Below are 14,653 nucleotides of genomic sequence, written 5' to 3' on the forward strand. Positions count from 1 at the left end.
CCTGCCTCTCCCTTTACAGGAATCGGCCGGTCTGTACTCAGTGACTGTGTGCAGTGGGTGGGAGTAGTGGTGTGTGGGTTCACACAGTAATGACGGCCTCAGGTGATCAGGAGAAACTCACCTGGATTTCCTTTTTCCACAGCAGACTGAGAGCTTCAGGTGGACCCTGAAGGAGGTCTCAGACACAGGTGGTAAAAGTACACACAGTGTTAGGTTTTTGTATTGTTGATTGTCATTTATGCTTAGAAATATTTACTCATATATGCTTAGAAGTATATAATCATTTGTAGATTGAAAGAATGTCTCATCCTAGGAGGTCTGTAACAACTCTGTGTAGCATGAAGAGGGGAGTGCGTTCACTCCTCTTCAGAGTGTTCTGGCATAGATCACACACCTCCTAGGAGAGGTCGTATCTTCTCTTGCTGATATATGGTATAACAAACACACGTATATCTGTTTGAGTGTAAGAGCCTTTTGTTTAGATGGACCGCTAGACTCCTGGCACCAGCTTTGGGGAGTCACACACACACACACACACACACACACACACACACACACACACACTTACAAAATCACAGGCAAGGTACTCTTTGTGTGTATGTATAAGTCATATGTTAATGAACCTATGCATATTCATGTAACCTCAATGAAAGATCGGTGTTACGGGAGAGCGGACGAGAGCAACTGGGGTTAAGCGAAGGAACGGCGTTTGTTTAGTTCTCTCCCGTGCACGTGAAACATAAAGAATGTTGCCTACTCGTGTCTTGCTTGCTGTGTAATTACATTGTCTTCAACGTTACAGCGAATAGGTTCAAGCTACAAACCTATCACACAGTCTGTACTTAAGTAGAAGTACTACTGTTAAAAATACTCCAAGTACTAATTCAACTTCTTTACTCAAGTAAAAGTAAAAAAGTACTGGCTGTGAAATGTAAGAGAGTAAAAAGAGCTGATTGAAGAACATTTCTAACACGTGTTTATACAAAGCTACAGAACCATGTGCTACATCAACGTAATAATAAAATAATATTATTCACTTTATTTCGGTCTTAATTTGAATTCTAAATAAATAAATATAAAATAAAAAAATATTTTAGCTTGAAATAAAAAAAAAAATCTGCCAATGGAACAAGTTAAAATTCTCTAGTTTTTCTAGTCTGTCAAATGGAATAAATTCTGTTCCCTCTAATATATGTTCTAAGTATTTAATTCCTTTACAACTCCATTCTGGAAAATTAATCATATTATTGTTTTGTAATATGTCAGGGTTATTCCAGATAGGTGTATGTTTGCATGGGATTAATGAAGACTCCGTCAATTTTAGAAACTCCCACCATGCTGTCAGAGAAGAGCTGATGCTGACGCTTTTAAAGTATTCATGTCATATGTTTATTTCTTTTAATGTAAATGCAACAGCTTCCAAAACCTGTGACATCACATTTTGAAAAATCAGTAATATTAATCTTCCTGATCTTTCATCTCCCATTTATGACCTTCCATTTATTCACAGCTCCTCATCCCCTGATGAACTCGTTTCTTATTATAATGTCAACGTTCATAACCTTCTTAACATATTTGTTCCACTTAAACACCGAACTGTCTCATTTTCCCATTCAGCACCGTGGTTTACACTTAACCTGCTCCAAATCAAAGCTAAAAGATGCCAGCTGGAACGTCAGTTCAAGAAACTGGACTCACCATACATAAAGAAATGTATAAGTATCATATCTTGTTGTATAAGGACTGCATTGCTTCAGCCAAATCCGCATACTATTCTGGCTTAGTCAGTTCTAGTGAAGGTAACTCCAGGTCTCTCTTTTCTTTGTTTAGTAAAATCACAAAACCTCTGGACTCATTCTCCTCTCATATGGACTCTGCTGACTTTTGCAACTCTCTTACATCTTTTTTCACTCTTATAATCTCTGACATCCACCAACAACTTACCTCTGTAGGAGCTTCTAACCTAGAAGTAGACTTTCTGTTTCCCTCACTGTCTTTCTGTCATTCATTTTCAAATTTACTCCTACCTGATGTATCAAATCTTATTCAAAAATCTAATTTATCCACTGGTCAGCTCGGCCTTCTTCCCACTGTGTTAGTTAAAGCCTGTCTTCCCTCATTGGTTCCTCTTATAACTAGTATTATCCACTCTTCCATTCACACTGGAATTATTCCTTAATCTTTGAAAACTCCTTTTGTCATTCCAGTTCTCTCAAAGCCTGGGGCAGACCCCAATAAATATGATAATCTTCGCCCTATATCAAATCTCCTCTTTATTTCAAAAATCCTTGAGAAAGTTGTTGCCTCCCAGCTTCACTCATACCTCAGTGACCATAATCTCTGCGAACAATTTCAGTCTGGCTTCCGCGCCAATCATAGTACAGAAACTGCTCTGTTAAGGATTACTAATGACCTTCTGATGGCAGCTGATTCTGGTCTTTTAACCATTCTAATCCTTCTTGATCTTAGTGCGGCATTTGATACCATTTCTCACATTATCCTCCTGAACCAGTTAGCATCCATTGGCATTAGTCATACCCCCCTTGCCTGGTTCACCTCCTATCTCTCAGACCACACTTAGTTTATCCAATTTAAATCACACTCTTCAAGTCTCTATCCTGTTTCTGCTGGTGTGCCCCAGGGTTCAGTATTAGGGCCTCTTTTATTCATTATTTACATGCTCCCTCTTGGCCATATATTCCAAAAATATAATATAAATTTTCACTGTTATGCCGATGACACCCAGCTCTACATTTCTTCTAAACCCAATTCATCCCTCCCACCTCCCTCTCAAACGGTCTTATTGAGATTAGAACCTGGTTCTCCTCCAATTTTCTTAAACTAAACAGTAATAAAACAGAAGTTTTACTTGTTGGTACAGCCTCTATCTTATCCAAATCCCACAGTTTTTCCATTAACATTGAAAATTCTCCTACCCTTCCCTCCCCTCAGGTTAAGAGTTTAGGTGTCATACTTGATAATACTCTTTCATTCCAGTCTCAGATTAATTACATAACCCGGTCTGCATACTTCCACTTACCTAATGTTAACCGACTCCGTCCCTTCCGCATGCTGCTGCCATCCTTGTCCATAGTCTTATTATGCCCTGTATTGATTACTGCAATTCCCTCTTATTTGGTCTCCCTAAATGGTCCCCTTCATAAACTCCAACTTCTTCAAAACTCTGCAGCTCGCTTCATAACTTGTACCCGTCAAGAGCTCATATTACCCCAGTTCTTCAGCAGCTTCACTGGTTGCCCATACACTGTAAAAACGATAACTAGTAATTGTTGATTTCATTAGGGTTTTCAAATTAAACTGACTTAGAAATAAAACTTTTTATTTACAACCTAAAAAAGCTTGTCCGCCCAACAAATTTCTTCCATTGTTGTCCTAACTAACATTTTCTAGAGAGCATAACAAAGATTATCAACTTTTGAGCAGATTTTTTGAATCTAGCTGGGAACCACTGGGAAACCCCGTAGATGACTGGCACACGTGGTCTGAACAAGTTTGAACTAGACCAAACGGACCTTCAACTGAGCCTGAGCAGGCCTGAGCTGTGTGATAGTGGTTTGTTGATGTCTTCTGGACTGAAAACCTGCTAAGAAAATATGAACAAACGTGGCCAAAGTTGGATATAAATTACAATTTTTCTACCATTACGGATTTTCACCTGGTCTGCAGTTGGAGTGTATTATTTGGTGAGCAGTTGCGGGACCTGCTGCTCCTGCACCTGCTCACCATTTGCCCTAGGAGGTAAGCTAACTACATGTGTTATTAGGATTTTCTAAAAGCGCCTAGGCTTCATCCTCCCAAGGACCCGGGAGGATGGAACAAGTAAAACACTGAAAAAAAGTCAAACAATAACATATTTAAGTTATGTAACTGACTTATATATCATGTTTAACCTAAGTAGCGAAGGACCGCGGGGTTGAAAACGATATGCCGGGAGTTCACTGTTCATGCCAGCTCTAGTGAGCCTTGAGCCTATCAAAGCTGGTGGTAACAGACATCTCCGAAAACGTCGGAGCACTTTTGCAAATATGTGTTGTCTTAATAAACTGAGCAGATATTTGAAATTTACACAGCTTCATTCTCACCTGAATATCTCTTAAAAGTTTGTTCTGTGTAGGCCACAAAGGATACACCTGACCCATTCTTTTATGTACAATTCCACAGGTAGACCCGATCTGTACGGTCCGACTTTGCACATGCGCAGTAAGGATCGGGGAGTCCGATCCCTAACTCTTTTTTTCTTCTTCTCATTTTTCTACATTATATTGAAATGTTTCATTATTGCATTTTCTCTCAGGCAGAGAGAGGTCGTGGAGCGTCAATCCTATGGTATCTGAGGTCCAGTAGAGATGGCCTGCGCTGTTTTCCTCTGAGGAGGTAAGAGTGTCCTAATTTATTTGTAATTTAATTATTATTCAAATTGGGCATGATTTATACTAGATTGACTATTATTGAAGTAGTACAGTATTTGCTGGGGTAATGCATTGGCCAACTTTCTTATATCTTGTGCTACCACTCCACTCAAGGCCCTTGCCAATGTTACATTGCAATTCTTACCCTGAACATTTCTGCCAGTACAAGAAAAGAGTCCCCATGCTAATTCGAAATTATGAAACAGAAAATCAATTTCATAATTTTGACTTAGCATGTTTGTTTTTTTTCTTTTAGTGCTGGAAACAGAACTTCTATAGTCTGAGATTGTTAGGGAAAGAATATAAGGCAGGTCACAGAATCTGATTGGTCACAGATTTCGGTGCAACTTAGAACATAATATGTATTTGCATATTAAAACTGGGTTTTGTGGAGGGTCTTTCTATTCCTGTGCAAAAGATGTATTCATGAGAGATTTTTGAAGTAGGTTTTGCTGTTGATAACACAGTCAGGGATAACATGGTGCAGACTGTACAAGACAGGGAGGAATTTTCTGTGCTGAATAAATGACAATATTTTGGTGATTGTCTTGTTTACATATCTGAAGAATTTCATCGGATCACAAGCAAAGACGATGCGTGGACCTTCAGTGTATCCCTTGACAAATTTGTGCCTGGCCTGCTGAAACTGTACTGGTCTAAGAAGGGAGCTCGTGGTGAAGAAATGGAAGACCTCCTGGATACACTTGATGAACAGGTAAGTGAAGTGCTTCTTTACCTGACATTGTTAGAAGAGAGTTTACTTTTGTCATAACAGAAACAGAAAAAGATGTTGGCTTCAGCATAAAAAACATCAGTGGACATGTCAGTAAAATGAATGTCATCAGTCATTGCTGTGTTCTTATTTGGCAGTATTTTATTTAATTTGTTAAAAAAAAAAAAGTAAAATTGTTAATATGCTGCCCATTTTCCTCAGACAGGAGGCAACAGAGGTTTTCCTGAAGTGCATAGCAAGTGCAAAAAAGTAGTGCAAGTAAAACTAATTGGTATGAGATGTTTTTAAAGGATGAGTTAATCCAAAATGGGAATGTACACTTCCTCAGTGCAGTCCAGATAATTTCATGGTGGGGCTTGCAGTTGTCATAATTCTAGCTCATTTTTTTCTGCTAAGGAGCAGCTGGGCATTGTTAGTGATTGTTCAACAGCAGAAAATATTTTTGTACAAAACTCATCACAAGGTGGCATTAATTAGAGGAAAATGAGCTTTTTCTGCTTAAAACCTCCATGAGTCAAACGACCAGCATGGTATGGAGGTTAAAGTTAAAATCTTTAGAAATGTATTTTGTCTTTAGTTTTTCTTAGCTTTCAATAATTCATATTTTACTTTTCTTCAGGACTCTGACATTTTGGAACCAGTGTTGAACAGTTGTCATCCTCACCATCCTACAAGATGACGAGGATGATACGTCTGTGCGGGAACATGCAGTTGTGTTGGAGGGGGACATCTTCCTACATAACATTCCAGACCTCTCTACTGCCCCGGCATACCTCTTTGGCCTTCTGTATGCCCTCAACATTGATTATCCAAAGCAGAGGAGTTATACATTTGAAGCAATTCAGGCCATCTTTCTTTTTAGTTCAATGGCTCTCGATGCTCACAGCGCACAAGGTCTCTGAAAACAAAGCCTTTGCTGTGACTGTTAATAGGGAAGCCTTGTGTTTTTTAGGCTGTTCCTGTGCATTGTAGTTGAGTCATGTAAAAAACAGTAGTTAAAACCCTTTCCCTCTATATAATCATTCACCTGTTACAAAGAGTTGCTTATTTAGTCTTTGAACTGTTAAAATTAATTAGGAATAAATGAAGGAAAGAGGGAGGAAAGGAAGAAGGGAAAAAGGAATGAACAGTCAAAACAGAGTGGGTCATTTTGACCTGGTCTGACAATACGAAGGTGAAGTGGATAAAAGATTATTCGAAATGTAAATTTTAGTCAGATGAATCTGTATTGTTGAGAATATATGGTGAAATTTTGTCTTGTGGTATTTTAAAAGGTTTATTTTGGTGCTGCCCAATTCACATGAAGCCCAGAACTGGTATTTTACCTGTTAGTTTCCTGGTCATTGATGGTAACATTTTTAATAACTGTTAACGTCTGTAGTTCATCATAGTAAGCCCATGTAAAATGTCAATGTCTTGGTACATAGGCAATCGTTTGTGACACTACCCTATTTAATGTGCAATAGTTAAGTTCAGCTTTTACAAGACAGTCAGGGTGTGTGTGCGTGAATGACTAAACTGCTGGACACTTTTATTTTTTGGTTCTGGACTGAAATTTTAACGTCTCTGCTGGGGTGCTCAAAGCATCCGAAAGAAACTGCAAAATCCAAAAAAGTTAATTCTGTTCATCTGGACGGTCTTTCCCTTTTCATGTAAATTGCCTCCTTGCCAGGATTTATACATCAGGGAAACCAAACAACCTCTGGCGAAGCGGATGGCACAAAACAGAAGAGTTAATTGTCAGACAAGGTCTCTGCAGTCTATTTACACCTACAGGCCAGTGGAGCGCGGAGTCAAGGAGGCCATTAGCGCCATTTATGGGCTTTGCACCCCTGATGATCCACCAGGACAAACTCAGCAGTGTGTGAGGAAGAGGAGGAGGAAGTAACAGCAGCAGCAGCTGACAGATGGAGAGAATAGACAGACTGTTCCCTGTTTGTGAAGGACTGCTAGAAAAGTTTAAAATAACTAATTGTCTGTCCTGAATCAGTCTGATTAGGTAATGTTCACATAATTTTATCATTCCAGTGTTTTCAGTGTGGGAGAAAGTACTCAGGGCCTTCAAGTTACACACTATGAAAGGCAGCAACAAGTTTAATATTCAGAAACCTAAAGTATGTATCAGCAGCAGAATGGAGCTAAAAATAAATGTCCATGTTTGTTCGCGAACTGCGAGTACTACGAAGCGTGCGTTCGCTGGATTGGGACACAGCTTGAAGCTGTTTAGTGCAGACGGTCTGTGAGGAACATGCTTTCATTATGAAGGGGTCAGACTTCCTGCTGAGGCCCATGGTCATGTGACTGGGAGCACCTTTCCAGTTCACATGACGCAAAAAGTAGCTTCCCTTTCAGGAGGAATCTCAAATAAAAATAATAGTCCTGTCAAAATTAACGCTTTAATTTTTGCGATTAATGCGGAAAAAGCGTTAAAAAGTAACGCTTAAAAAACCTGTAATCTAAGACATTTACAGTCATGATTAGCTCTGGATTAGGGGGCAGCATTGTGCTATGCTGGCGTTTGGCCTGCCGGAAATGATTAGCAGAAGAAGAAGAAGCGTTGCCATGCTACTGTAGCTAACACGCGCAAGCATGGAGAAGGACGGACCTTTGGGCGGAAAGTTTTGCTTTAAGAAGTTGCCTAACGGTGTGTTGGACAAAACGAGAGTAACGTGCACAATCTGCAAAGCTGAATTCAGGTACCACAGAAGCAATTCGTCTCTGGGGTATCACCTGAGAGCGAAACACCCGGCTGAATCGCAGGATTATGTTGTTCGTGGGCTAAAAACAGAAGAAGTGAGTGAAAAGTTAACCAACGGCTTGGTTGTTTGGATAGCTAAAAGCTGCCGACCAGTTAGCATAGTAGAAGATGACGGACTGAAAGAAGTCCTTCGCACTGCATTGGGAGATATGTGCTACAATCTGCCCTCCACAGAAACCATTGTGTCGAGACTGCACGCTGTGTATGAGGACCAGAGGGCTCAGCGGCACACCAAGCTTCTGGGAGCAATGAACGTCGCCCTCACCGGAGACCACTGGACGTCGGTGGACAACGATTACTACTGCGCCGTCACAGCGCACTTTATTGATAACGACTGGACTCTACAGTCGTTTGCACTAACAGTGAGTAAAACTGAAGAGAGACACTATGCTGACCATTTTCTGAGTGTTGCAAACGAATGGAAAATCGGGGACAAGCTAACCACGCTTGGCACCGACAGTGCATGGCTGTATGGTAACATGGTTGATGTGGCCAGCCTACTTCCATTTGAACACATGCCCTGCACGGCCCACATTCTGCAGAGTGCGATCACAGTTTCTCTGAATGACAGCGGCTTTGAAAGAGTTCTGGCCAAATGTCGCGAGATTGTTGGACATTTTGAGGACAGTCCAGCGAACGCTCAGGAATTAAATGCACAGCAAGCTGCACATGGACATAACACAGAAGCACTTGTTCAGGATGCTCAGACAAGATGGAACTCCACCCTAGAGATGATCAAGCGGATCCAGAGAAACAAATCTGTGCTCACCACCATCCTGACTCAGCAAAACGGCACAGTGACCATGCTGACTGACCAGGAGCTTGACAGACTGCAGAAGCTGGAGGAACTACTTGAACCTTGCAGGTAAATCATTCTGTTTCTCGTTTGTGAGCGTCTACGTTCTAGCTCTGTATTCAAGAACACTCCTGTGTGTTTTCACGTGTGGTATTTGTGTTTGTCTCTGTGCGATAAGTAGAAAACTACACACTATGTTTTAGCATAGTTGCCTCTGTAGTGTTTGGGCTGAGTGGTGCAGTGGTTAGAACTGTTTCCTCACCGAATGAAGGTTCGGGATTCAAACTTCCTGGTTGGCTGGGGATTCTGTGCAGTTTGTATTTTCTCCCACAATTCAAATATATGCTTGTGATCTTAATGAAATGATGTTGATTGACACAATTAATGTGATATTATAAATGGGGTTTTAAAGGGGAATGGTTTTCTGTCTCTGTGTTAGCCCTACAACACACTGGAAACCTTTGCAGGGTGAACCTCTCTCCCCTCCCACCCCAGCTCTTGCTTCTATTTTCCAACCCACAGCACACAGTACTAACAGTGAGTGAGATAACTGCAGTACTTCACTTTTCAATTAGAGTATCACTTACTGACATATTGTGGTATTTGTGTTTGTCTCTGTGTGATTAGTAGAAAAATACACACTTGTTCTTTCTATTGCAGATATGTGACCGAACTGCTGGGGGGAGAGCGCTATGTCCCCTGTTCCATGGTGCTGCCAGCCTTGCGTCATTTGTTCTGGGTCATGGAGCCCTTGGATGATGACCCAGTCTACGTTGTGAGGTTTAAGATGGTTTTTACCACAGACCTAGCTCAGCGGAGGGCCAGCAGCAATCTCACATGGCTGAAGATCGCTACTGCCCTTGATCCCAGGTTTAAAGACCTTAAGTGTCTTCCCAAAGATGAAAGAAGAGAGGTGTGGACTCTGGTACATGACCTTCTGATGGCAGAGACACAAGCACAACAACCATCTGTTCAGATAAAAGAGGAACCATCACCAAAGAAGAGCAAGATGTCCATCTTCCTCCTGGGTTCTTCAGATTCAGATACAGAGGAAGAGCAAGACTCTATCGGCCGCTGTCTGGATCGGTACAAAGCAGAGCCCAAAGCGGGCGCAGGGGAGTGTCCACTACAGTGGTGGTTAAAGAGAGAAGGAGCGCATGCCAGGCTGGCATCTATTGCACGCAAGTACCTGTCAACCCCTGCAACCACAGTGCCCTGTGAGAGCTTATTCTCACTCTCAGGTGACGTCATTCAAAACAAGCGTGCGTCTTTGTCCTCAGAAGATGTAAACAGAATAGTCTGCCTCAGTAACTGGCTGAGTGCACAGAAGGACTGAGCCGAGTCGCTTCTTTGGAGGGAAAAATGTTCAACACTCTGAGTTTTTGTTTTAAATATTGACTTTTGTCCTTTTTTGAAATTCAGCTGGCATTAAGATGTTACACATTTTGTTTTTTCCATTTCGATTATAGTTGGATTATTGTTAGGCCTGGGTTCAGTATTATTTCTTATCAGCAGATACTAGAAAGATGTCTTTAATCTGAGTCATGCTGATCCTGTGTTAAAGACACACAAACACTATTAAACCTGTCTTTGAATTTAAGCATTCTTTGTGTTTATTCTGTATTAACTTCATTGACTTGGCATTAAAGGATTTAGACTTTCATCCTTGTTCAGAAGCAGGATGGAGGATTTTTAATCATTTATATTTTAGCCAGGAAATCATCCTAATAGCTCTATTTGTTGCATTAATTTTGGTGTGCTAACAAACAGCCTAGTCAGAAAAGGTCAGGTCATCATCTTACAGGGCAAGACACCAAATAGGTCCGTTATTATTGTTATCGTCAGAATAAATAGCATAGGCTAATGTGACAGGTTTAGAAACCATGTTGTTTGTTACAAAGGTTGAACCCATCTGAGAAAATGATTTCCAAATCCTGACTTTGCAGAATGTTACATAAATCTGACCAGTCTATTCTGTCCAAGGCCTGACGAGCGTCGAGTGATAATAAAGCTGCATCCTTAGCATCAAATCTCTCATGAATTATATTCAGAACCCTTCTTATATTGTGAAACCCTTGATGCTTTCGTACAACGCTAACTAAATGTGCGATACAAGGGTCTAATAGAAGTATTTTAATGTCAACCCCCATCAGAGTCATTGGTCTGAGTGATGAGCGCTCTGCAGGAGGTTTACCAGGTAAAAAAAGTAATCTTTGCCTGTCTCAGTGGGTGGGAGAGCCTCATTTTGATATGCTTCTTCATGCATGTTAAAAAGTTAAATTAGTGATTTTTCTTGGACAGTTTTGTAAAATTCAATCAGAAGGCCCTTACCACTGTTAATGCTTTGATAGCCTGGGGTACCTTAGTGTCTATAACTGAATGTGATCTAAGAGTGGTTCCTGTTCTGAAGCTTGGGCATGTTCCGATTTATAAACATTTTCATAAAATCTTCTAAAACTGTCATAAATTTCAGATGGATCTACTGTTACATTCCCTGAAGAGGTCTTTATGCTATTAAAGACTGCATTTTCTTAACTCCACGCCAAGGGCCTTCCCACTTTCTCCCATTGATCATAATAAGATTGCCACATTAGACTTTTTGTTGCTGTATCAGAAGATAATTTATTATATTCACTTCTCAAACGTAACAGTTTGATTCAACGCTAATATTTAAGTCTAATTCCAAAGATTTAATTAGTTTATTCCATTTTTTTGCTGTTTGTTCTTTGTACTTGTAAAGCCGAGGACTTCCCCTCTAATATATGCTTTGAATCCTTCCATCTCACCGAGGCTCAGGTTTGATCTGCCTTTAACTCAAAGTTATTTTCTGTTTTCTCCTCTATAAATGTAACAAATTTTAGATTTTCTAGCCATCTTGTTTGAAACTGCCAGTTTGGGTTGTTATGGATAAACGTTGTTATCATACTGACTCGAATGACAACATCATTCTGTTTTATCAGGGTTTTGTTCCTAAGAGTTGATACATAATATAAACTGAGTTATTAATTGTCCGGTTTTGGCTTCATAGGTATCTGAGCCTGTTGATCTATACTCAGGTTTAGAGTACAGTTACAGTCCAAGTATATGAAGCCCTTGCAAAGTGGATAACTGATTTAAAAAAAAAATGTTGGTTTATTTTAATTTGGGTTGTACAAACTCATGAAGTTCATAGTAATTGAGAAGATGGTTCCCTTACTTGTTCCATTCCTGGAGTTTTTGTTCTGTATTATTAATACAACATAATGCTGATGCTGAGTTAACGAAACACAAATACATTCTGAATAGAGTAAAATAGAAAAATAAATGGAGAAAACAAGCCACATTACAAAGCAGCCATATCTTCCCATAATGGAGGATCGTTATCGTCTTCCATGGATTATATTGAAAACTACAGAGCATTCCTTTCTCAGCGAACACTTTTCTGATGATGTTGAACTCTGCTCGCTGCCGATGGAGTTTCTTTCCATCGTGCTCGATGTTACGTTGTTTTGTAGGAGCGGAAAACAAACTCCCAGTCTTGGAAGTTCAGGAATCGGATGGTTTGGCTCAGTTTCCCTACCACTGTATTTTATGAGTGTGATGAACTTGTGGAAGCTATAAGGTAATTTATTTTCAAATGTAACCTGAATTGTTTTGAATAAAACGGACTGCGGGTCGTGGTTGAGCTCCAACGGCCCGACTTCACCCCTCCAGTGGAGCTCTGCACAGCCACACAGAACCAGCTCTTATTTTACATCAACGTGTTGATGTTTAAATCCATCCACCAACACTAACCTGATCTAGTTTACTCACATCCAGCTGATTCTCAGATCACAGCTGGCGACACACAACAGCTGCCCTGCTGTAGCCACAGTTTCACTCCTGGTCTCCTGCGTCCCTCTAGTGATCACTCAGTGGTGCTGAATGACGCCAGAACACTGACGATTTCCACAGCCAGGCATAAAACCACAATGACCTGGTGCATGCACATCACCATGATCCACTAAAGGACTGCAGAAAGCCATGTGATGATCATTATATAAATAAATACAGATTTAAATTCTTCGTTCATCACTTATGTCTATCACAGTAGTTGCGCCATAGATTAAACTTAGTCCTCCTTGTTGGCGCTCCTCTTGTCCTACATCTATGTGCAGCTTCACCTATGGATGGAGACCTGCCTTCACCTGTCCCTGACTATTGACAGATATTATTGATAGAGCTATTGTTTCTTTGACCTTGCTCTGGTTCACGCCCACATTCCTGCACAATCAACTCTCAATCATGAATCTATTAACTTTTCTATTTTGATCATTCTGAGTGCTCTGTAGGGCAACTAACCACTACAGTGATCTACAGTTAATTACAGTCTCCATAGTATTTGCCAGCACTGGATTTGTAAACCAAACTTTTCTAGTCTTCACAGTAAGCATCATGGTTTCTTTGGACCTTGACATGGTTTGGATCGGTGCTTACAGGAACATCTTCTGTGAATAAGACAGACCTTAAACTGTTCATGAGTCTGTGGGTCTTTGTGCTGATGCACCTGTGGGCAGCAGGTTGAACAGGTCAGAACCAGGGTGGCAGCTGTCCTCGATGATGTTTGTTGCTCTGCTGAGGCAGCGGGAGGAATAAATGTCCATCAGGGAGGGGAGAGGGCAGCCTATGGTCTTCTGTGCTGCCTTGACTACACTCTGAAGCCTCGCTCTATCAAGTATCTGATGGATCTGAGCACAGACACTGTTCGCTTGTGTTCTCCAGCTGAGATCAAGATGAACTCCCAGGTATTTGAAGGAGTTACCTTGCCAGATGTCTTGGCCGTGTGTTATCTTCTTTTCTCTTCCTTGTTTAGGATTTGTGTGACTGCAGTAAAAGTCCCTCCATCCGTCACTGATCCAGCTGAATATGAAGCATCACCTCAGAGAAGAAAACGGCCCAATGATCAGACTGAGCAATCGAGGCATCGAGGCTGCAGGATCGAATCAGAACAGGACCTGTGGGTGCAGTCTGGACATCAGACCGTCCTACCCAGGTAATCCCACAGTTTGACCCCAGAGCTGCAGGATGGAGGAGACCATTAAGGTGTTTCAAAATAAAACCATTCAATGTGACCTGCATGAAAAACTGTAAACTGCCAGATGGACTTGCCTCTCAGCAGGAGCAGGAGGACTTCAAGAGGATGAAGAATTTTGGAGTGATGATCTGCAGCTTTCATCCTCCATGTGAGAAAACGGAACACACACAATTCTAATAATCCATCGCTGTGAGGTTCTAAGTCTTTATGTGAAACATGAAAACTGTCCAAAACTCCAATTCAAACACTTCCTGTGTCCACTGAGTGTCTCTCAGAGCTTCTTTTTGGTCCTCTGGAGATACTCTGTGATTGTTAAAAAACTGAAACTGCAAAAACACAAAACTAAAAGAGCTGAACTGACTGTGAGCGATTTATGATTCCACACTGAGTCAGGCCTCGTGCTTCTATAAGGGACATATCATCTGTAGTACCACTGAATGACCACTAGATGGGAGAAAGAGACAGAAATGAAGCCGTGGCATCTGTTCAGTCTGAGAATCAGCTGCTGCTGTAGATGATGCGGAGCGTTGGCATTTGATGGAAGACTGAGACATCGACAGTTATTTTTACAGGCTGATGGTGAAGTGAATGTGAGCTAAATCAGCTCTCATACTCTGAGCTGGCTGAGAGATTTTAGTTCGTTAAAAGTCAGCTCCACTTAAAATTGTAGGATCCAGTTAAAGTGGACACGACACTCTTAAATGTGTAAAGGCTAATTTCCGTCACTGAGCCCTGCTCTCAAAAACTGATATAACTGTCTGTGAAGCTGGATTTAACAAATAAGAGCTTAAAGTTTTAAAAACGTGTAGCGCCATCTTGTGTCAGTACGGAGCATGATGTGATGTGCTTGGTTGAATGGCTGCAAATGACAGACTTACATAGT

At 40.9% G+C, this 14,653-nt stretch overlaps 1 protein-coding gene and 1 long non-coding RNA gene across 2 annotated transcripts; both read left to right on the forward strand.

Moving 5' to 3' along the window:
* The first annotated feature begins 58 nt into the window (after positions 1–58).
* Positions 59–6,518, forward strand: LOC109201552 (uncharacterized). The gene is made up of 4 exons (XR_002061607.2): positions 59–188; positions 4,316–4,395; positions 4,997–5,145; positions 5,783–6,518. It is a non-coding gene; the product is annotated as an uncharacterized LOC109201552 (long non-coding RNA).
* Positions 6,519–7,685: 1,167 nt separating this feature from the next.
* LOC102078359 (zinc finger BED domain-containing protein 1) lies at positions 7,686–10,317 on the forward strand. Its single transcript, XM_005465684.4, has 2 exons — positions 7,686–8,786; positions 9,378–10,317. The coding sequence occupies exons 1-2, from the start codon at positions 7,753–7,755 to the stop codon at positions 10,051–10,053; spliced, it is 1,710 nt and encodes a 569-aa protein (XP_005465741.1). The 5' UTR covers positions 7,686–7,752; the 3' UTR covers positions 10,054–10,317.
* The last annotated feature ends 4,336 nt before the right edge of the window (positions 10,318–14,653 follow it).

This window comes from Oreochromis niloticus, linkage group LG3 (assembly GCF_001858045.2).
Source record: "Oreochromis niloticus isolate F11D_XX linkage group LG3, O_niloticus_UMD_NMBU, whole genome shotgun sequence".
Classification (NCBI taxonomy): domain Eukaryota; kingdom Metazoa; phylum Chordata; class Actinopteri; order Cichliformes; family Cichlidae; genus Oreochromis; species Oreochromis niloticus.